General features: G+C 36.2%; 1 protein-coding gene across 2 annotated transcripts in view; it reads right to left on the minus strand.

Annotated features, from left to right (window-relative positions):
* Positions 1-16,042: 16,042 nt before the first annotated feature.
* LOC127974338 (copine-4) overlaps positions 16,043-22,532 on the minus strand; it is a 45,209-nt gene continuing 38,719 nt past the window's right edge. For both annotated transcript variants that reach the window (XM_052577530.1, XM_052577529.1), the window contains 3 exons: positions 19,699-19,832; positions 19,385-19,621; positions 16,043-16,794 (listed from right to left, as the gene is read on the minus strand). In XM_052577530.1, the coding sequence (XP_052433490.1) occupies positions 16,663-16,794; positions 19,385-19,621; positions 19,699-19,832 (503 nt within the window). In that variant the 3' untranslated portion in view covers positions 16,043-16,662. The remainder of the gene's footprint in view (positions 16,795-19,384; positions 19,622-19,698; positions 19,833-22,532) is intronic.

Genomic DNA, 22,532 nt, shown 5'->3' on the forward strand with positions numbered 1-22,532 from the left:
TCGCTGTCTGTTATCCGGTCTATTTCATCCCTACATGTGTCTCCTACCTGTTCTCTTCCTGGATTTACCCTTGTGTGGATTTATTAAAGACTATAGGCATTCATCTTCATCTTGGTGCATTTATCACAATAGTGTGATGTTATTTAATGAATAATATACTGTACATTATATGATAATACATATATGATTTGAGCCATTTTATGTGTCAATAATGTGCTTCTCCACACATACATAGGGAAGGCACATAGTTTTACGTTACATTTTTTAATGACTGGTAAGAATTCAGAGAAATGCTCTCAAATATGCACGGGTGTCAAGGGGTTTTCAAATAAGCCAGAAGGACTTTAATTAGGACTAGATCTAAACTCTGCAGGGCTCCGGCCCTCCAGGAATTGAGTTTGACACCCCTGTCTTAGTGCAACCGCTGCTTTAGCAAACACGAAGAGAAATCACTCAAAATTTTAGTGGGGCTCAATTTCTGGCAACATCTCTGGATGACGTCAGATGTCATTAATGTGCTGTGAACTTGCACAGTCAGTCTGAACCTGCTCTGAGTGATTGTTAGCAAGAAGAGCTGCAGGGTTAGAGGGGCTTCGGCGTGATACCTGACAGCTCAAACACTTTCTGTTCCGTCCTCCAGAAATCTTCATCCAGGGCATCACTTTTCACTGACACTGATACACCATTTCCTAGAGGCTGAACAGGGCACACTATCCAGTTCTGCACAGCTCAGCATTACAGATTATTTACAAGATGTACGTGTTCTTATGTATGGATTCGCTGCATGTGCTCATTACAAGAATATGAAGTACACATAAAAAAATCAAGGCATCTGGCTAATGGGAGAGATATATCTGAACGCTTAAATCTGAAAAGAATCGTATATAATTTTATTGCGCGTAAAACAAATTGTGACCTTGAAGAGCTTTGCTTTTCTAAGTAAATCAATAGTGGACTTTTTTCTTTCCTGGAGAAATAAATCACTAAAACACAGGCGATATGGAAGGTGTTAAGAAGCACAAGACCTTTAGTTCATTATCCCTTGTTATCTTTTTGCTTAGCTGTTGCATTTTTCTTTAATCCCTCAATATTTCACATTAACCATCTCACTGTGAGCCAGGCTTACAAGGAATCAATTAGAACACCTTTCTTTCCTTCTAATTCTAATTCCTTCTAAGTCTTCCATCCTGTTTTGAAAGGAAAAGTTCTTTTAAGCGATGAGATTGATCTAATTAACCTGGTGAAAAGTTCCAGAATGTGTCTCGGACTTTATGTGTAGTCAGATTGGTTGACTTTCACCCTGGTTATGGGCATTTGATGGGTTATGTCCGGTCAAATAAACATTCAGTGCTATCCTCAGAGGGGGAATTTACTCTCTGGAGCAATTTGAGATGTCATTTGGAGTGAGCAAACACAATTTGAGTTTTAGCTGTGGTCTACCTTTGCCCTCTCTTATTGAAAGCTAGAAGTGACACACATTGTTGCTGTGTCTGTGTAGGTCAGTTTCGATTGGCTTGTGACTACAATACAAGTGGTTTGGAAAAATGGATGGAAGGAAGGTTCGATTGGATGGGCGTTGTTCCAAAAGTGCTGATATTTCATATAAGACCACCTGCTGTATTGCATCACTTCAATTGTTTGTGTTGATTTGTTCCAGACAGGCTGTCCGTCGGTGCATTATAGCCACATTCAGAATTTTTTTAAAAATGTGAGTGACGGGGAAAGAATGTATGAGTATGTACTAAATGGACAAATTTTGTCTGAACTTCGGTAAAACTTTCGTTTGGGTACCAATTCTCATTATGCAGCATGCATTATACCAGCATATTAGCTGTTTAGTAATACTTAAAGCAGCAAATGAAAGGTAATTATTGAGGTAAAAGTCATAGTTAAAGGGATAGTCCACCCAAAAATGAGCCTTAAACATATCATTTTCATTGCTGTTGTAGCATATCAGACCCGAACCAGAAAAATGTAAGAGTCGATCAGGACCATGGTATGAAACATGAGCCAAATTCCTCAGAAAGGCAACAGGAGGTTGTAAATCAATTCCTAGTGCCACAAGTCACAAGCAACATAACCAACCAACCAACAGCTTTCAACATTAACACCATTAGAACAATTATTGACAATTTCAATTCAGAGAAGAGATTGTCAAATTTGGGGCAAGTAATCAAGATTGATGGTCAAAGAGATGCCTGACCATCTAGGGCCGGCAGGAATTGTGGGTGGGGGGAGTGCATGTACAGTACTCTCTCCACCTTCAATACCACGACTTAGGTGCAGATGGGCATTGAACCCCCATCTGCTCCCCGGGCGCCGCAGCATAAATGGCTGCCCACTGCTCTGGGTGTGTGTTCACTGTGTGTGTGTGTTCACTGTTCTGTGTGTGTGCATTTCGGATGGGTTAAATGCAGAGCACAAATTCTGAGTATGGGTCACCATACTTGGCTGAATGTCACGTCACTGTAACTTTAAACAAGGTCATTGGATTGACCCCCCCCCCCCCTCCTCACCTAGCAGAACCAGACTGATATTCCTAAGGGGACCTTTTAACCTCTGGTCTCCACAGAACATCCTTGTCAAGGAATGGCAGATAGTCTTTTACAAACAGATGCACCAAAATGAACTCAAAAGGACTTTTGGAAAATCAGTTCATTGCTTAACTCCATATCATTTATGAAACCCACACATTTGACTATCATGTTTATAATCACTTATTATCTATGCCTTTTTAATATATATTGAATAGTTTAAGGATTCATATTCATGATTTGTATGTATGTGTTTCAATCTGCTTGCTTGAAATGTTTCTGACCATCAGTTATTTGTCAAATGTATCAAATTCTTGTTATAGAAATCATGTCCAAAATTATATCCTGCAAGATCAGGAAAATTCGGACCACGTGCTTGATAAGATAACATATGATTTATGATACCCCCGAGGAAAGACAATATCTAATTGGTCAAGACAACATTTGAGGTGTGGCCAAAAGGCCAGTTTAAATACTCAGGACTACATCAAATTTTGCTTTTAGCCTGCTTCTTAGCTTTTGCTTTTAGTCATGCTTTCAGTAATCACTTATAGTTCTCTTTGAGTGCGGTTCCAGCGTGTGTCAGCCTGCACACCTGCTGCTATTTAGCCACAATGAGAAGAAACACTACCTAGTCTCGTCAAACTTTACTTCTGTTCTTTTACTTTAGTTTCTTTTCTTTTCTGTTGAGAGTTTCGTGTTCAGAGTTAAGTTCTGTAACACTGTGTCTCCGAGTCTGACCTCGAGTGCCGTTCAACTTCAACCAACCCACAACTCTGTGTCTTCAGCCAACACCCAACCACGGGCTTCTCAAGATGTCACTTTTCACTTTTCAACGACAACAAAGGGAACCTCCTTTACACAGGCGACGCAAGTAACCTCCAGACTCTGATCTTTACTGGTGTATCTAATATAATTTTAACCTAATTGAGGAACTCAGTGCGAGGGTTAATTGATGGCTGTTCATGTCTATGCAATTTCACGTATTGCTGTAAACTTGGGATTCTACATTTTAATTCTCTTGAACTCCTTCTTTCCTAACATTCTATCTTCCTGCAACAGTGATTCTGTTCAAATTCCCTTTAAAATCTTATATGAGTCCCTTTGAGCTAAACTGACCTGTTTCCCTTACACTGTCTATGAAGGATCAGACAGCTCTTGGATTTCATCAAAAATATATTTACTTGTCTTACATGTTTGGAACAACATTTGATTAAATTAATCAATTAAATTATTCATTTTATGGGGGTGAACTAATTATTATTTAATCATGCAACACTCTAGCTTATAGTATTCCTTGAGTATGTACTACATTTGTCAGTTTAGACTTGATTAAATTAGAAAAGAAAGAAAAAAGAAAAAGTTCTGAAGACTGGTCTTTATTTTTGATGCAGTTACACAAAATGGGAACTGATGCTTTTAAAAGGATATTTCTCATAAAATGTTGTTAATCAAACAGTTTTGGTTATCTTTGACTTCTATAGAGCAAGAAAGACATTTATACAGGTTTTGAGTGACATGAGGGTTAATAAATGACGGAATATACATTTTTGTTCAGCTTTCAATTAATGTTCAGCGTTCAAGTCATTAGGTAGTTTTGTATCATTTCTGAATCTTGATTGCTTTAGTCCCCATTCATTGTAATTGTATGAATTGCCTTCAAAATTTCTGCTTTTGTGTTCCGCAGAAGAAGTAAAATCATGCAAACAACAAGGTAGCAAGTAAATGCTTGCAGAATTAAGATCTTGGGTGAATTGTTAAAAAATAATCCATAGATCAGAATGGCAATAACATGAGGCAACAAAACATTACCCCAAAAGAAACTAAATCTAGAATCTAAATGCATTGTCACAACAATTCTCCAAACTTGTTGACTGTTAACTTTTGTGGAGAATTGCACATAAAGAAACACAATAAAAAGCAATGTCTGCTAGATTCAAGACTTAAGGAGATAAATTGCAGACGTTTGCATTGGTTATTATTCTCTAAAACAAACTGAGCGTCCTGTAGTGTTTCTCACTCCAAATGCTGAGCCACAGTGCTCAATCACAATGAATGCACAGGCCTGTGAGTTCTGCTGGGATACAGCCCTTGAGCATTTTATTTACAGCCTTATAAAGCAGAAAAAACCTGGCTTGACTCTGAGTGATGGTGGTATTACTATACAAGATGTGCATTTAATGTCAACTGCTCTCAGAGTTAGGGGCTTTTTTCAAATACTAATTTGTATTCAGTGACTTTTTAAAGCACCTGGAAGTGCTTTGTATAATGAAAGTGCGCCATTTATATCTCCTGTGTTTTTGTATGTCACTTATCATTTGAAATGTTAGAGGTGAAGAATCTAATTGGTACAGAATTCTTACTAGTGCCCCTAATAACCGTGAGGATGGTAAATCATCCCAATTATAGGACAAAGCAGTCACACCTTCTGGTTTCATTTAGAAAAAAAACACTAAATAAGACTTAACCCTAGACACAAATTAGGTGCACCGAGTGTCCAAATGGGAGTGCTCATTAACAGTCAAAATCAGCCTCTAAAGCTCATCAGTGACCCACTGAAGCCCATGTAGACCCCACTTTCACTTATCCCACTGCTGTTTCCTTGAAATATCAGGAGTGATGAAGGGTAGCAGGGGTAATGACGTTCTCTTATCTCCAGAAATTGGGCTTTGAGATGAATGTGGATCATGGGACAAGGCTGACAGACCATTACTTATTTTTAATGGAGTGCTCCTTGTGCAAATGGGATGGACTTTCATAGACGTCTGCACTCGGACAGGTGCAATAGCTGCCGCAGGCCTCCATACAACAGCAACAACAAAGAGGTTTATGCAAGATGAATGCAAGGCTCAATATTGTCTTGACTTCTTGCTATGACTTAGTATATTGTCAGATTTTATTAGCATGTGCAAAACCAAGCATCTTTGTTATTTTTGCAGATAATTAGGTATATTTAAACAAAATCTAACCCTAAGTTTTAGACTTCGGAGCATAAATCTCCATTCTATTTTATTTTATTTTATTTTATTCTATTCTATTTTCCACATTGATTGTAGTACTTCTTGATTTTGTATATTATGTTTTGCCATTTTAATTACATTACATTTTTATTTGTTATTACATTTTAATTTAATATAATTGTATTTTATAATGTAATACACTTTTGTTTTATTGCCACTGTATTTTTTAAGCTATTTTTTATTTTAGGTTTATTTCGTTCATTTTAATTACATTTTTATTTTTTGTTATTATATTTTTTACTTGACTTTTTTTTTTTGTTTTTATTTTGTATTTTGTTTAAAAGTTATTTTTATGTTATATTTTGATTTTAATTTTTGATTTTTTTTTTTTTTTTTGACTGAACATTATCTCAAAACTACTCCATAGTTACCTACTTTCTCTTAATGTTTTACCTATTTGTGCTAAAGTCGTAGCAGTTTTCAATGCCTTTAGGTTTCTATTGAATATCTCCAAATATTTTGAGAACTTGGAAACCAAGAATAAATGTCTATTACATAATATCTCCTCCATGCACCTATCTCAAGGCTTTCTTTTCCACACAACTAGACAGAGATTTAACAATAGTGTGGTGTGTTCCTGTAATCTGTTCCTGTAATTTGCCACTTACAGGGAAGGGGGCGAGTCTGGCCGAGTCGGTCTGAAGATCTCATACTGATGAGCGGTGTGCAATGAGAGGATTTAAATGCAACAACAGCATATTTTATTGACTGAGATTAGTAATTTAAGTTTGCGATGTTGAAAGTGGATCTGTAATGTGCCCCTTCTAGAAATAAAGAAGCACAATAATATGTAAGGAATCATAAATATTCTCTCAATTGTGCATAGGCAGTGTAAAGAATTAACAATAGGTCTGTTCCAAAGTGCAGTGCACTCTTGGATTACTTTCTTCTTTTTTTTTTTTTTTTTTTTTTTTGTTAATAAAGTATTCAAGCTGTTTTAGAAGTTGCTAAAAATTCAATTTTTGTCATTACCTTCTCATGGAGTTTGGGCTTTAGGCAGAGGACTGCTGTGGATAATTTAGGACATCAAGGCAATAGCACGAACTGCTGAAGTAAGAGGCCTCTTGACACTTCTTTGGGTTTATAGGCAGTTATATGACCCCTGGTCAAGGACCTGAGAGAGATCATGATCAATACCATCAATATTTATCCTGACAGCCACCATTTACATAAGTAATCTGATGGGAGATTGCAAATCTGAAAATCAGCATTCTGTGTGCTGTTAAAAGGGGTTACTAGCAGAAGCTAATCTCTATAAAAATTAAACTTGCAAACTTTAAACTTACAAACCTTCGGGACATAAATTAGGAGAAGCTTGGAAAGTCATTTTTGTAGCCATAGCTCAGACAGACTGACCAATTCGACTGCCATCAGCTGTAAGCCTGCACAAATGATGTCCATTATAATGGTTATAATTTCTGAAATTCTAGTTAAACAATATTAAATATGATGCATTTTTTATTTTAATATTTTCTTTATTTACTGGTGTTGACTTTTGTTCAACAGTTAAGCACAGTCAACAATTTTGTTTCGTTACATTGGATTTTTGTTTTGTTTTATTAATTAATATAATATTACTTTAACTTTTTATATATATACAATAATAAAAAGCGATTTATTTTTGCTATAATTATTTCATAATTATTACATGTCTGCTTAAATTATTAAATGAACGTATATGGAATATTGATTTTGAAGAAATTGATTAAGAGATTAAAAGACGACATGCGGTGATGCAAGGGCTGAGGAAGTTAAAATCTGTATAGAAAACCGATTGACTACAGTCAATTATACAGGTCATTCTACAAAAATATATAGGCCTAATATGAAAAGACCAGCCTTCATCAGTCTTTCTAAAGACTGAATGTCAGTCTTCTTAGCAGGTGAAATAGATGGAACTATTTTCAAATATATTTTCCCAAACTAAATTAAATATATTTAAAATAAGGCTTTCACCAAACCGAATCTTTAGGCTCAAAAACTTTCAGAAAAATGTATTTTGCCATAAGACACGATTGTCAGGAAGTTAGATTGGTAAAATGGATTGAATTTTGTTTGGAGTGTTTTCCACTAAATTAGAAGCTCCCTTCCTTATGGATTGTTGAAGAAAAAATAAAAACACACTTCTTGATTTTAGAAGATGCAGAGCACAATCACCTTTGAGAAACATGGATTAATTTCATATCTAAATTAAGATGGCGATCAGGATACGTGGCTGTAGAAAGCGATCTGGTTTTGATTTCACATCCGGATGAAGAACGTTTCTCTCTGAGTACTGTGTTTCCTCATATCTGCTCTTTGCAGGCTTGATCTATTGTGCTATCAGAACAATGCCTGATAGAAACTCTGGGGTCAATAACCAAAACTTCCTCTGGATTTATCACCTGGCGCTACACATGTGATGTAACCTCGCATCTCAGCTGAAAAGTTCTTTATTTTAGTCTGGTGAACGTCAACCTACTTTTCATATACGGCTGACGCAGCATGTGGTTGTGATTGCAAGGTCAGAGATAATAGACTCCACTGTAATGTTCAAGCATGGACTTCTTGGCTTTCCATTGCAAAATTTGATTTTCACAATAATTTAGCTTTTCTTTATCATCAGATATCTCTTCTAAAGCTTGTACCTGTATGTTCCTCATAGGAGAGCCTCATTATCAGGCAACACACCTGCAACGTCCACAACATGTGAAGTTCACTTTACATTTTGCATAATTTTCATTAAAAACTTATATATGAACAGGAATTCTGATGAATGATAAAAAAGTAGTTTTCTATCAATTGGATTGCAGACACATGATACTTTGCAAGAAGAAGTGTGCTTGATTCTGATGAATGTGCACCTGTAGTGTACTTCATATCTTAATGAGTATATTTAAAATAAAATAAAAACTGTACTTACATTAGTTAAAGGGGGGGTGAAATGCTCGTTTTCACTCAATATCCTGTTAATCTTGAGTACCTATAGAGTAGTACTGCATCCTTCATAACTCCAAAAAGTCTTTAGTTTTATTATATTCATAAGAGAAAGATAGTCTTTACCGATTTTTCTGGGAAAAACACGACCGGCTGGAGGCGTGACGTGTGGGCGGAGCTAAAGAATCACGAGCGCCAGTAGGCTTTTGAGTTGAGAGCGTTTGGAAGCTGTGACATTACCGTGAGGAAAAAAAACCATCATCCAAAACAAACCATGGCTTACAGTCAGATTCAGCCGTTTATTTATGATCCAGAATCAGATCCCGAGGCTGAAACTGAACGAGAGCAGCAGCAACGACGACTCACTCCGAGCGGGGCTCGAACCCGGGTCTCCAGCATGGGAGGGGACGCACTAAATAGGAGGCAGAGACATTTTAAGCAGTTTTACTCACCGCCTGCGGTTCCAACACACGATCGTGACCCTTTTTCGTTGGGATTGCATCATCCTTAAGAAATAAACAATACGCAAATCCGTCGTCAAACTGGGCCTTGTTTGTAAAACAAGCATCTTCGAAATGCAGGGAACAAACACAAACACTTGCACAACTCCGTTGATGCTCTGTAAAAATAAACTCCATCCACTGGTCCCTTAATGCTGTTTTTTTTCTGGTAATCTGTGCAGGGTTGTCTTGCCCTGGCAACAAAAAACACACTTCTTTTGTGACTTTTCGCGACGCTCTCGCTCTGATCAGTGAATCGCTCTGATCAGTGAAATGTCTGTGCTCAGCCTCGCTATACGGGAGCGCGCGCTCTTCCGGCAGAAGTGCCCTTAGGACCCATATATGGAAATTCCGCTCCATCTAACGTCACACAGAGCCATACTCGAAAAAAACTTTCCGAAACTTGTGACAAACCGGAAGGAGTATTTTGGGAACAAAAATACTCCTTCAAACGTACAACTTAATTTTTGAAACTTTGTCCATGTTTAGCATGGGAATCCAACTCTTTTAACAGTGTAAAAAACTCAGTATGCATGAATAGCATTTCACCCAAAGTTGATTAAAAAAACACTTAATTGTACTCTCATTACAAACTCTCCTTTTAAAAGTGTAATTAAGTTTAAAGGGGGGGTGAAATGAGTTTTTTATTTCTTGAGTATAGTTTTAATTGTAGTTTGTTATTGATTATTACAACATAATATTTTACATGTACTAAATTGCAAATTCATGATTACAGTTGTTTGATTACAAAAATATGACAGAAGTATCGGTAGAAATGTGTTGTTTTGTTTTACCATAAATTCTTGTCAGTACATTCAGCAGTACACTTTAGTATATTTCAAAGACAATAGCAATAATCGCATATTTTTTTACATGATAGCAATGCCAAAATTACATATAATGATGCACTTAAGTACTACTTAAGTTGTCAAGAAGCTCAGCAAATTGCAATTAAATTTAAGTGCCTCAAAACATGTTTGCACTTTAATGTATTCTTTTAAAGTATTTCATATCCATATTAAGTATTGTTTAAAAGTGTGTAAAAGTGCTTTCTCACAGGTGATTATTTGAATGATTCATTTCCATGCCAGTTTGGTGTTATTGTGTATAAACCCATCCCTAAATACAAAGCAAAAACAAGCTGAACTGAGGTGTCTGAGTAAGTGGTTCTTGACTAAAATAAGCTGGAAAGTGGACTTCTAGACTATATATGACTCTAAACAGCATGCTATATTTCATCCTATATTTGCTGTATGGGTAATCTAGCCCTCCCCTGTCTCAGACAACTGTTTTCACTGCTGTGGCTCATTTGAGCATGATGCTCACACTCAGAGAACGTGAGAAACAGAAAGAGAGAGAACACATAGAAACAGAAAAAATCCTCCACTGATCCAAACAAACTCAGTCGGCTGGATCTCATTTGCATTCATTATTCAAAAAGATGTTCATTTTAGAGGAATATGTAAATATAAGAAACATGCCTGAGCTCTATTTGCTCTATAAGTAGAGCACTTCTCTGGCTGCATTAATTAAACCTCAGCTAGGTTACACCAGCGGTGCTTTTGCACAGGTCTGATTGGGTCACGGACAGCAGAGAAAAACAATGCAACTAACCATATCACATCATGATAACGCTGACAAATTAATAGGCTTAAAAAGGAGAATAAAATGCTTTTCAGAGTATTTTTGCAAATTGAACTGTTCCTTGACAAAAGTTGTGGGAAATGCCAACATGCACAGGATGCTCGATACAATATTTCCTACATTCCCCAAAATATTAAACATGATGTAAAATTTTAGATATTCCTAACACATACTGTTCGATTCTCAGCTTGTATTTGTTTACTTTTGCACAATGAAAAAAAATGAGGTCATCAAAATGTGAAACCTGGATCTTGATGCAAACCCTGTCGGGAAACCCTGCACTCTTCCTGTCAATGAAAGGTGCTTCAATTTATATCAAAGCTAGATATATAAACTAAGCTTTTCTTTGTAGGGTTCCATTTTTATTATACATTGTACATCAGTGTGACAGCAGATGAAAGGAAGGTAGGACACGGATCCAACGAGGATCAAAAAAGTTAAATTTTAGATGTTTTCACTTGAGATGTTGCCATGGGAACTGGTCAAAGACTGTGAAATCACCCATCCAGAACAAGCTTTGCCTACGGAGGGGTTCTGGGTAGAGGATCTGTCATCTACAAACCGCAACAGTGAGCTGGAATATCATATTGAGCACCGTAAAAAAATATCTACTTCCCTTTATATTCATGATTATTGCCTACAAACCAGTGCTCAACCAAACTGATGCAAAAAACAAAATTGCAAAGATGCAAAAGGTGCACCAAGTCCAAAGCAGCGATACTCCTCTGCACTGAATGGGTGCCATCAGACTGAGTGTTCAAACAGGTGATGAAAACATCACAGTAATCGAAAGCAATCCACACAACTGCAGTCCATCAGTTAACACTGAAAAATGTTATGAACAATATGTTATGAACACAATGTCTGAATCAGGAGAGCAATATGCACAGATCAAGCACCATTCATAATTAAAAACAATCCAAAACCTTTGGTTTCAAGTTAAAACACCATACACACAGTTTTCCACTTAACAAAACATTATCTGATTGTTTTGTGGATTATTGTGATGCTTTTATCAGCTGTTTGGACTCTCATTCTGACGGCACCCATTCACTGCACAGGATACACTGGAGAGTAAGGGATGTAAAGCTAAATTGCTCCAAATCCATTTTGGACAAAAAAAAAGCTACATCATGATTTTTTTTTTTTTTTTTTTTATTATGCATTTTATTTTTTAGTGAACTTTACCTCTAAGAGTTGTTGTAATATTCAGAGTGATTTTCAACTGATTTATAGTGTCTGGTGACAAAAATCCCAACTAGAATTGCATAGAGAAGTACTAGTATATCTCTTCTCAGTTGTGAGGTATCAATTATATCCATAGCACAAACAATGTGGGGTCAAACTCTTTCAAAATTCCAAAATCAAAAGTATAAATAGCAGATGATTACAATCAAATCACCCAATTAAAAAATCAAGAACAACAGCAGGAGCTCAAAGAGTTTGATTACAGGACAGTTAGAGGGGATTCATTCTCGTTCCTGCACTGAGGTGACAGAAAAAATAAAGCCAGCGATCAGTAATGTTTCACTCGCAGGTGTGACACCCACACGGGTGTGAAAGAAGCCAGAGTACATGAACCGGTCTACTCACTCGCTCATCAAGGCCAGCTCAGCGCTCCAAATCTAGCAGACAGCAGTGCCAATCACCTTCATCCAACTCACACTCGCCCTCAGTCCAAAAAGTAACCGCTGCACTGAATGTCCTCCCGCTGAGCAGTGGGGAAATGTCAGCAGACAGTCAGAGGGTTGAAAAAAAACTAAAAACTAAAATATGTTTGAAATTCTCGGGTTAACCTGCCAGGTACAGAATAATTACATTGCAGGTTTTTAAGGAAAGTGGTAATTTACACAAAACAGTAATCTCTCCCGAGGACCAGCTCGCTACCACGACTCAATTAGTTTAACTCCACAGGACTCACAGTGCATGTGCTAATGGTTGCCTCCGTTTTCCTTTCACACTGCTCATCTTAAACCATTTTCCTTCTGGATAACATTAAAGGATTAGGTGTAGAAACTCTGTAAGTTTTCAGAGTTTCCAGAGGGCCTTTAATCAGACTTTTTTTGAAAGTACACTGTAGGCGAGAACATAATAGAAATATCAGGTTTTTTTAAACAAAATTTCCCTTTCTGAAAATATTTGATCAGACTGTAGGTGAAAATACACTTTATCTGAGAACATAACAGAAGTAGCAATATTAACAGAAATATTTATTTATTTATTTACATATTTAAATATTGAAATCAAATGGATAACAATTCCTTTAAAGGACTACAGTGTCTAAAGTCTTTTATCAGACTAGATAAATGTGCACTATAATGGGTGAGAAAATATTTTATAACATACTATTAATAGAAATATTTAAACAAATGAATAAATACTTTTTTATATTTATTTATTTATTTATTTACCAAACAGAAGGAAGTAATCCATACAGCCAACTAATCAAATTTGGAAAGATTTCTTTATTCTTTATTTGCACTTTAAGCAAGGTTTTCCGAGGCTCATGACTGACAGGTGACAGGTGAATCAGACAGACGCAACAGCCAATCAGCCGACTGGGAGCGCTGGAACTGGAAGCCATTTCTGTTTAATGAATGTTCCAATGGACTGTGTTGCATTTACATGTGCAGCATGAAGCCCTTATTTTACTCAAGTATTCAATATGTATTTTAATCTTAATGAAAGTGAAACAGTCTCCGAGAGCACATAAAGAAGCTTTAAAGAATCGCAGGACCTTTTTAAGCCCCATGCGCAGCGGCAGCAGCCCTCCTGATCCTTTGTTCACTAAAGCTAATCAGCTCCAATCGCACATCTCTTCCTCCAGACTAGACCCTCATTAGACTAATACCTGTCTTTAGACTATTCATAAACCATTGCTGAAACAAAAGACATTCTTAGAAGTTTTAATCACTTGGGCCAAGACAAGCTTGTTGCTTTATAATTAGAAGGCAGATGCCAAAAGAGTCATTGGTTAAGACACTCATGGTATGAATCATTGATTGGTGAATTCAAGACAAGTACGCACACAGAATTAATTGCTTGAAAACGATCAGCTACATGTCAAATTAGCATTTGATTTCCTGTCCTGAATTTTAATTAGTTGCATGCATCTGTTTAGGTTTAATTTAAAGTGAGTGGATGAAAACACCCAAACACCGTTTCCTCACAGAACAGATGTTCGTCACACAATCTGGCCTTTTTTCTTTCTTGATGACTAGATTTATATTTTCATTGCAGTTGTACTGTGAAGAAAATGATGCTATTAAACCAGTACATTACTTTTGTTTTATATTTCGTGTTACACTTGAAACCGCAGCCTGGGCCGCAGATCTCCATGACAACACCACAATCTGAGCCAATCAGTGACAAAAGCTCTGGAGAATGCATGGGTCTAATGATGTAGGATCCTGCGGTTGTCCTCGAGTGGCAGATCAATGATGGACCTAGTAAAATAGCAATGACCCGTGCAGGCTTTTAGGGAGTCACGACATGCTCCAGTTGATTGAGAACAAATGAGATAATGAAGTACCACTGAAGCCTTCAGAGACTAATATGTGGATGCGGTTTTGGCTCATTTTTCCTCATGTTACACTGAATAAATAAATGTGCCGCATCAAACAGTCATGAGGTAGTCTTGAAGATTTAGAGCCATTTGGAGGGTGATGCTTTCACCACCAGGTTATAAGGAAACTCTTATTATACTTATTTTGTGCTGATGCAGTTGTATCCTATACAGCAAAAAAAAAAAAAATTATATAAATATTATTAAATATATTTAATAATAATATATTTAAATATTAATACATTAATATGATAATACATTAATATGATAATATATTTAAATATTATATATATATATATATATATATATATATATATATATATATATATATATATATATATATATATATATATATATATATATATATAATATTAACAGTATTTTAGAAAGAAGAAAATAAATTGTGTGTGTGTGTATAAGAAAGACAGAAAAATCAGTAAGGAACATACTTGACAATGTTTACAAAAAAATACTTATTACAATAGATACTTTTTTTTAAAAACATGATTAAATCAATATAAATCACTGGTAGGCTAATCCACATTGCGTTGTCAGCCTAAATGTAAACATTTACGATTGTAAATGTGTTTTATTTTATTTAAATCACATATAACATAGAACCACTAACTGGTCTTCAGGGGAAAGCTGACGTGTGGGAGCACTGCAGCTCATCAGAGGTTCATGGCAGGTCTGTCAGCCTGCATTATGACAGTTTGAGGATCCGCACATATTGCATTGATGTTTTTTGTGTTATATGTTTATGAAAAATTGTCCCCTGGCATTGCCTATAATGAGCATGTCTAGCAGTTTCTAAAATACATTTCTCAGCTTTGTAAGCCTGAAACTCAAGCACTACCAATACTGCAAAGACTAAATGAAATCTCATTAGAAAGTGTATCGCTTGTAAAATATAGGCCAACTTATAAAGTGCTTTTTCACCAGTAAGTGTTGTTTCCAGTATCTTACACTCTTGTGCGCTAGTTTCAGTTTCTATGGTTGAAACTATAAAGGAAATAAAATCATTCAAGTGAATATTGGGAAAATGTAAAAATAAATAATAAGAAGAATACATTACTCAGAATGGTAATTTAAATCTATTTACATTTTATTTTTTTATTTCTGAAGCAAAACATGAAAGTTTTTATATGCTATATATAGACTATATTATGGAAGCCTGTTTCTGCCTGAATATTTTTTTTTAAGTTAATTGCAACCATTTCTGACTTTTTTTTTCTTGCAATTGCAAGGTTCTATCTCGCAATTCTGTGTTTTTCCTCAGAATTGTGTAATACAAACACAAAATTCTCACTTTTTTCTCAAAATTATGTGATATAAACGTGAGATTTAGAAAGTCAGAAAAGCAGGATATGAACTCGAAATTGTAAACACACAAAAAAATGCTATTTTCTTTCTCATGTATCTCGCAATTCAGATTTTTTTTCCTTTTTTTTTGGTCAAAATTTAAGTAATAAAGACCAATTCTGAGGCGGGAAAAGACTGATGTTCTAAGAATTGTGAGGATATAAAAAGGATTTAAACTCAAAATTGTGTTTATTTTTTCCAGTAATTGCAAGTTTATATCATGCATTACTGACTTTCATGATACAATTTAGTTTATATTGTGTAATTCTGAGAAAAAGAGTCTAAAATAAAAGAATAAAAAGTCAGAATTGTGAGATGTAAACTAGCAATTACCTGTTTTTTATTAGTGGCAGAAATGGGTTTCCATACTCTGTAGACTCATCGAAAGTCAGAGTATTTTTAATCCCTGCATTTTTGAAGATTGGTGGCATAAAACATCTAATTGTATTATGGACTAACAGTTAGGAAAGTTGTTTGCTTCAAAATCCACACAAAAAAATGCATCGTTCATAACACAAACTTTATTCTCAAACAATTTGTCACATCATCACTTTAAACTACAAAAAAATACTTCATTCTAAATTTGAATTTGTGGACTGGTTTCAGAAGAGCAGCTTCACATAAAATCATATAACAGGCCCCAAAAGGAACAAGTAGAAAAACGAGGCTGGATTATTATTATTAACATGCAAAATACAATCATGCATCTGGCCCTGCATCTGCAAAAAAAAAAAGAAAAAGAGAGAAAAAGAAAGCCTGAATATCCACATATAATCTAATTCAAATAGCTTTTCATTTTCTAAGATCCAAAATGCTTTACAATGTAAGAACATTACGAAATTTAGCAAAATCTCAAACCTTTATAGAAAAGAAAACAACAGATAATCCAACTATTCTTCAGCTACTCCCATTCATCATGCTTACATCAGTAGTTTTTGAGTTTTTCCTTTCTTCATGGTTGTAAGTCTGTGCATGTACACATGTACATAATAAGAACGGTAGCATTGCAACACCTATGCAAGCCTCACAGGCTACGCATGCAAACAAAACAAAGTAGAACAGATAAGGATTCAAATTCACAGAAACGTGCTAGTTTTTGTAATGAGCGTTAGCTCGGCGCTTCAGTGGCCAAACGTCCTGGAAGACTCATACTCGCTGGGGCACTTGGGCTTGATCCCCTTACTGTTGTAATAGTCCACCACCTGGTTTGGGACTTCGGCTAAGACACTTTTTGCCAAAGCAGCAGGAGAGGCCTAGGAAGATGCAGAAGCAGAAACAAACAGCGAATCAAACATTTGCAAGGCCATTTATCCATTTCGCCATCTGGTCCAGTTTGCCATTCCCATGCTAATGATGTGTGAAGATACTGTACTTGCTGAAACCCACATGCATGGTGATGAAAAATATCCAGAAACTTGAGCAAAAGTGACTCGTGTGACTCAAAGTCACCTCGAGGAGCTGAGAGGAAATCAGAGCACAAACCATGTCAAACCCCTCCAACCCCTGCTGGCCAATTAGATGCAGGAGAGGAGATTCTGAGATAGAGAGACATGGCCGAGATGGTGGTGTTTGTTAGGGGCTTTCACTACAGTACATTTCTGGAAAGAAAACAAGTCTTGGCATATTTCTCGAGAGGATCCCGTCACTTTTGCTTATATGGACACTCTGTCACATTTAGAGACATGTTATGTCAAATGTATATATTCATTCATTCATTATATGTTCTATATATATACCTATATATATAAAGTAAAAACAGACAACATATGAAATATTACAATTTAAATTTAAATTGTACATTTATTTTACATTAAACTACAATGTATTATTTATTATTTATTGTGATGACAGCTGAATTTTCAGCCTCATTCTAGTCTTCAGTGTCACATGATCCTTCAGAAATCATTCAGATATGCTGATTTGGTTAATATTTGTTATTATTATCAATATTGAAAACATTTTGTGGAAACTGGCATTTTTCAATATTCTTAGAAAGTTCAAAAGAACATTTATTTAAAATATATATTTTTAAATAACATTATTAATGTCTTAACAACTCGTGACTGATCAGTTTAACCTTCGCTGAATAAGAGTATTGATTTCTTTAAAAATATCTGAATCACAAGAATCAAAAACCTTCCCCAGAAAACCTCTGAGCTCTTTATTAAAAAACACAGTCCTCTATAACAGCAAAGATTGTGGTGTTTGTCACAGTTAAGTTTACCCACTCGAGAGATAACGCTGCTCTCTGAATTCTGTGGTTTGTTTTCCACCAGGGACCGGCAGAAGATGTGGTAATTAATGGAGCAGTCAAGCTAAAGGTTATTAGATTGCTCCGAGGAGTCTGGGTGGGAAATGTGAGACGGAGAGCACAGAGGAATGAGGGAGTAATTATCCAGGAGATTTTCCTTAGAGGTACTTCAGACATTATAAAGACGCAGGATGAAAACCTCTGCATAGCAATGCATTGATTAAAGGGCATGAACTACAGTTCAGCTGCATGTATAATCATTTTATCTTTCGATTGCAAGTAAAGGGAGTTAAGATGTTGTGTATAAAAAGAGCTCTGAGGCTCTAAAACACTAGGTACTTATGACTAAATAGACGATAAACATATGTTGTGCCCCTGAATACAACCTTGTTTTCATATTTATCTATTACGTCATTTTAAACATTTGTTTATTATTAGAAATGTAAACAAATATATTATATAGTTATATATATAAAAAAATCTGTACTAAAATATAAACACTCACCGGCCACTTTATTATGTACACCTGTTCAATTGCTTGGTAACACAAATTGCTAATCAGCCAATCACATGGCAGCAACTCAATGCATTTAGGGATCTAGATGTGGTGAAGATGACTTGCTGAAGTTCAAACCGAGCATCAGAACGGGGAAGAAAGGGGATTTCAGTGACTTTGAATGTGGAATGGTTGTTGGTGCCAGAAAGGCTGGATTGAGCATTTAAAAAACTGCTGGGATTTTCATGCACAACCATCTCTAGGGTTTACAGAAAATGGTCTGAAAAAGAGAAAATATCCAGTGAGCGGCAGTTGTGTTGACGAAAATGTCTTATTGATGTCAGAGGTCAGAGGAGAATGGGAAGACTGGTCATAGATGATAGAAAGTCAACAGTAACTCAAATAACCACTCGTTACAACCAAGGTATGCAGAATACCATCTCTGAACACACAACACGTCGAACCCTGAAGCAGATGGGCTACAGCAGCAGAAGATCACACCGGGTGCAGCTCCCGTCAGCTAAGAACAGGAAACGAAGGCTACAATTTGGACAGGCTCATCCAAATCAGACAATAGAAGACTGGAAAAACATTGCCTGGTCTGATGAGTCTGGATTTATGCTGCAACATTCAGATGATAGGGTCAGAATTTGGTGTAAAGAACATGAAAGCATGGATCCATCCTGCCTTGTCTCAATGGTTCAGGCTGGTGGTGGTAGTGTAATGGTGTGAGGGATATTTTCTTGGCACACTTTGGGCTGTCGTATTTCGTGCTGTCCATCTCTTTATGACTACGGTGTATCCATCTTCTGATGGCTACTTCCAGCAGGATAATGCACCATGTCACGAAGCTCAAATCATCACAGTCTGGTCTCTTGAACATGACAAAGAGTTCACTTTACTCATGCTATCATGCTATCATGAAAATATGGACCAAAATCTCTAAGGAATGTTTCCAAAACCGTGTTGAATCTACCACAAAGAATTAAGGCAGTTCTGAAGGCAAAAGGGAGTCCAACCCGGTACTAGCAAGGTGTACCTGATAAAGTGGCCAGATATATATAAACACATTTATATTGTAACCTTGTAAACTCACATGTTTGAAGTTACGGAATGGCACAAACTGTACGATGTCACGCAACACTGGTTCCCCTTTAGGCGAACGAAGGATTCCGTCATCACCGTCCAGCATCTCCATGTCAGTGAAATCTGCGCTTCCAACTCCCACGATGATGACAGACATGGGCAGGTGAGAGGCGTGGACGATGGCCTCTCTAGTGTCCGCCATATCTGTGATTACACCGTCCGTCAGGATGAGCAGGATGAAGTATTGCTGCATCAGTGCAAGAAAAGAAAAACTTTAGAACAAGAGAAACTTTAGAGATGAAGATGGAATAGAAACAGGCTCACCATGGCCTCTTTGGTGTGCATTTCCTCAGAGGCAAAGTTGGCCACTTTCTGGATGATCGGGGCAATGTTTGTGGGACCGTACAGCTGGATCTTAGGAAGGCAATTCTGGTAGGCTTCTACCACACCCTGGATACCTGCGAAGTTCAAAAAGATAAGTCTTGAGCTGTGTGAGTTACAGACTACTCACTAATAAAACACCAGGGTTATCTTTGTTTACTAAAACTAAAATAATAATGATAATATTTATTTGAAATAAAACAAAATATAAACATAAATGTATTAATAATTTCATTTCAGATATTTGCCAAGGCAACATTTCTCATTTTCATTTGATTTAAGTACTAACACTAAAACGAAATAATCTATTCTAAACTGAAAAGTAAAATTAAAAATCATTACTTGAAATAAAATTATATATTAACTGAAAAAAAAAAACGTAACTTTAATATCTTTAATATTAGGGTTATTTATTTTAAGTTTCATTTTAAGTTTATTTAAAGTTTCATTACTTTAAATAAAATAAACATCGACTTTAATAAAATAAAATACATATATAAAATAATTTCATCTCAGACAGTCGCCAAACAATTTTTTAGATTTTTTTTTTTTTACAAACAATTACTAAAATTAAACAAAAACATTCAAAATGTTAACAAAGACTAAATAACATAGTAAATCAATGATACTAAAATAACACTAAAATAATTTTATCTCTTATATTTGATCATTTATTGTATTAATTTTTTATTTATTTTTTATGCTTAAAGATTGTATCTAAAGTGACGTGTAATGCATTTAAAGGACTTGAATGAGTGTCAGTGAAGACTCTCTGCAGTGAAGTAGTAATGCTGTTTACTGACTCGCTGAGCATGAATCTTAAGGTCAGCCTGTCTCTCCTCACCACGTCTCAACTGTTTCATTTAATTAACACCTGTGAGCTTGAACACGCACAAACAGGGGCTCAAAGGTGAAAGCCTGCCATGCTGTGTGGCAGCAGAATTAAGATGAGAAGACTTTCAAGGCGGAGGTCAATGGATGTAATCGCTTCTGTGGCTTCCCCGCAAAGAGGAATCAAAGAGATGCGCTGGACCTTAATAGACTCTTCAACTGAGCATTGTCTCTTTAAAGGATAAGTCATGCTGATGACATTAAAAGGCCTGAATTAACCTACTGCTGACGTCCTTTCATCATAACACCTTCCAAGTCTTCATGCATCGACAGTCACATTTGGCCAATTCACACCGCTGCTGTGAGAATGTCTCACCATGTGACGTGCGTGTGCCCTTGTGTCTGCCTGTGATTTTAGCACTATGAACGAAAATCCATCACCTTCCGCAAATAGAAAGCTGTAAACCTTGTTAGATGTGATATCACATTGGGAGTTCCACCAAGGATTCATTGACATGTGAACCATCCCACAACCCCTCAAAGAAAACCACACACATATTGTACACTCATATTGCAAAGTGTCAGTAATCAGCTAAATGAGCTCTTTGCCTTTTAACCCCAGTTCTAATTACAGTTTAGAGTAATTGCATTGGCCAACAAATTTCTCCTCAAGGCAATAGATTATGTAAAGTTTCTGATGTGTTACAGCCGAGGAGGTCTATCTGTTACAACACGCATTCATCTCCAAGGCTGTTTCTTGTTTAGCATGTGATGCTTAGAAGTCTTCAGCATGCTTGCTCATGGGAATTCCTGTGGCCTTGGACATCAGAAATGTCATATTTATCAAGCGACCAAGTGGGATACTCAGAATTCTAGATGATACCCGAGTTGAAAGGGAAACATTGCAGAAAGCTGCGCTTATAGACAACAAAAGTAAAGAAAATTATGTTCAATTAAATTTATATACATAAATTTGTTAGATACCATGTAAAATTAAGTGATAGAAATTAAAAAATGTTTAGTGTTTAAAAGTTTACAATTAATTTCTCTCTGTATGACATTCATGTTACATGATTTGACTGATTTTTGCGTAGAAAGGGCGACAGTGCACTGCATTAAAAGAAATGACATAAGAAGTTTTCATAACCGCTGGCCAAATTAAAAAATTTAATAAAAATTAAAACTATTTTAATTAAAGCTTGCGTACTTTGCGTATAGGGAGGATCTTCTCTGGTTAAATGCTTTTAAATGCTAGTGGAGATGCATATATCATTTATACAGCAATACAAACTATTATTTTTCCTTGAATGTGTTATATAATTATGAATAATGATTTGTGATTCATGTGTTTATTAGAAAAAGTTTTTGCCAAAATGCAAGGCTACTTCTAAAAAGCAATAATAGGCAAAGTTTTGTATGGCGTCAGAATGGTTTAGTCATGACCTCTTCCAGCAGGGTAGTGCTAACCTCTTTATTTGGTGAAAAAGATGTTTACACCCCACCGATGGGCAAAACTTTTAAAAGGAATGATTTTGGAAGAGTGAGAAGACTACAAATTGGCTTCATTCATGGAAAGCAAACAACGTGCTCTCCAGGCGCCTCGTTGAGGCTTGTCTAAAATGGGTTGTCAATATTTAGAAAGTAAAAATTACTTATAATTGCACACCAGTGTCATTCACACCATTCAAGCGTGCTGTGTGTCTCATCCAGGTTCATTGGAACCGCAAAACTGCCATGCTGGATTTTCCAGACAATACCAGGGCGAAAAGGTGCGCTCTCTGCTCAGGGTAGATTGGCTGGCATGTGTCCTGGTGGGGCTGTGAGCCATTTGCTATTCCTGGAATAGACAGGCCTGGCTGCTTGATCAAAAGCTGAGTGGTCTGTGCCCATTCAGGGCGCCACCCTGGTGTGTCTGCACTGATAGAGGTGGAACAGAAATAGCAAGG

This window comes from Carassius gibelio, chromosome B16, assembly GCF_023724105.1.
Source record: "Carassius gibelio isolate Cgi1373 ecotype wild population from Czech Republic chromosome B16, carGib1.2-hapl.c, whole genome shotgun sequence".
Lineage (NCBI taxonomy): Eukaryota > Metazoa > Chordata > Actinopteri > Cypriniformes > Cyprinidae > Carassius > Carassius gibelio.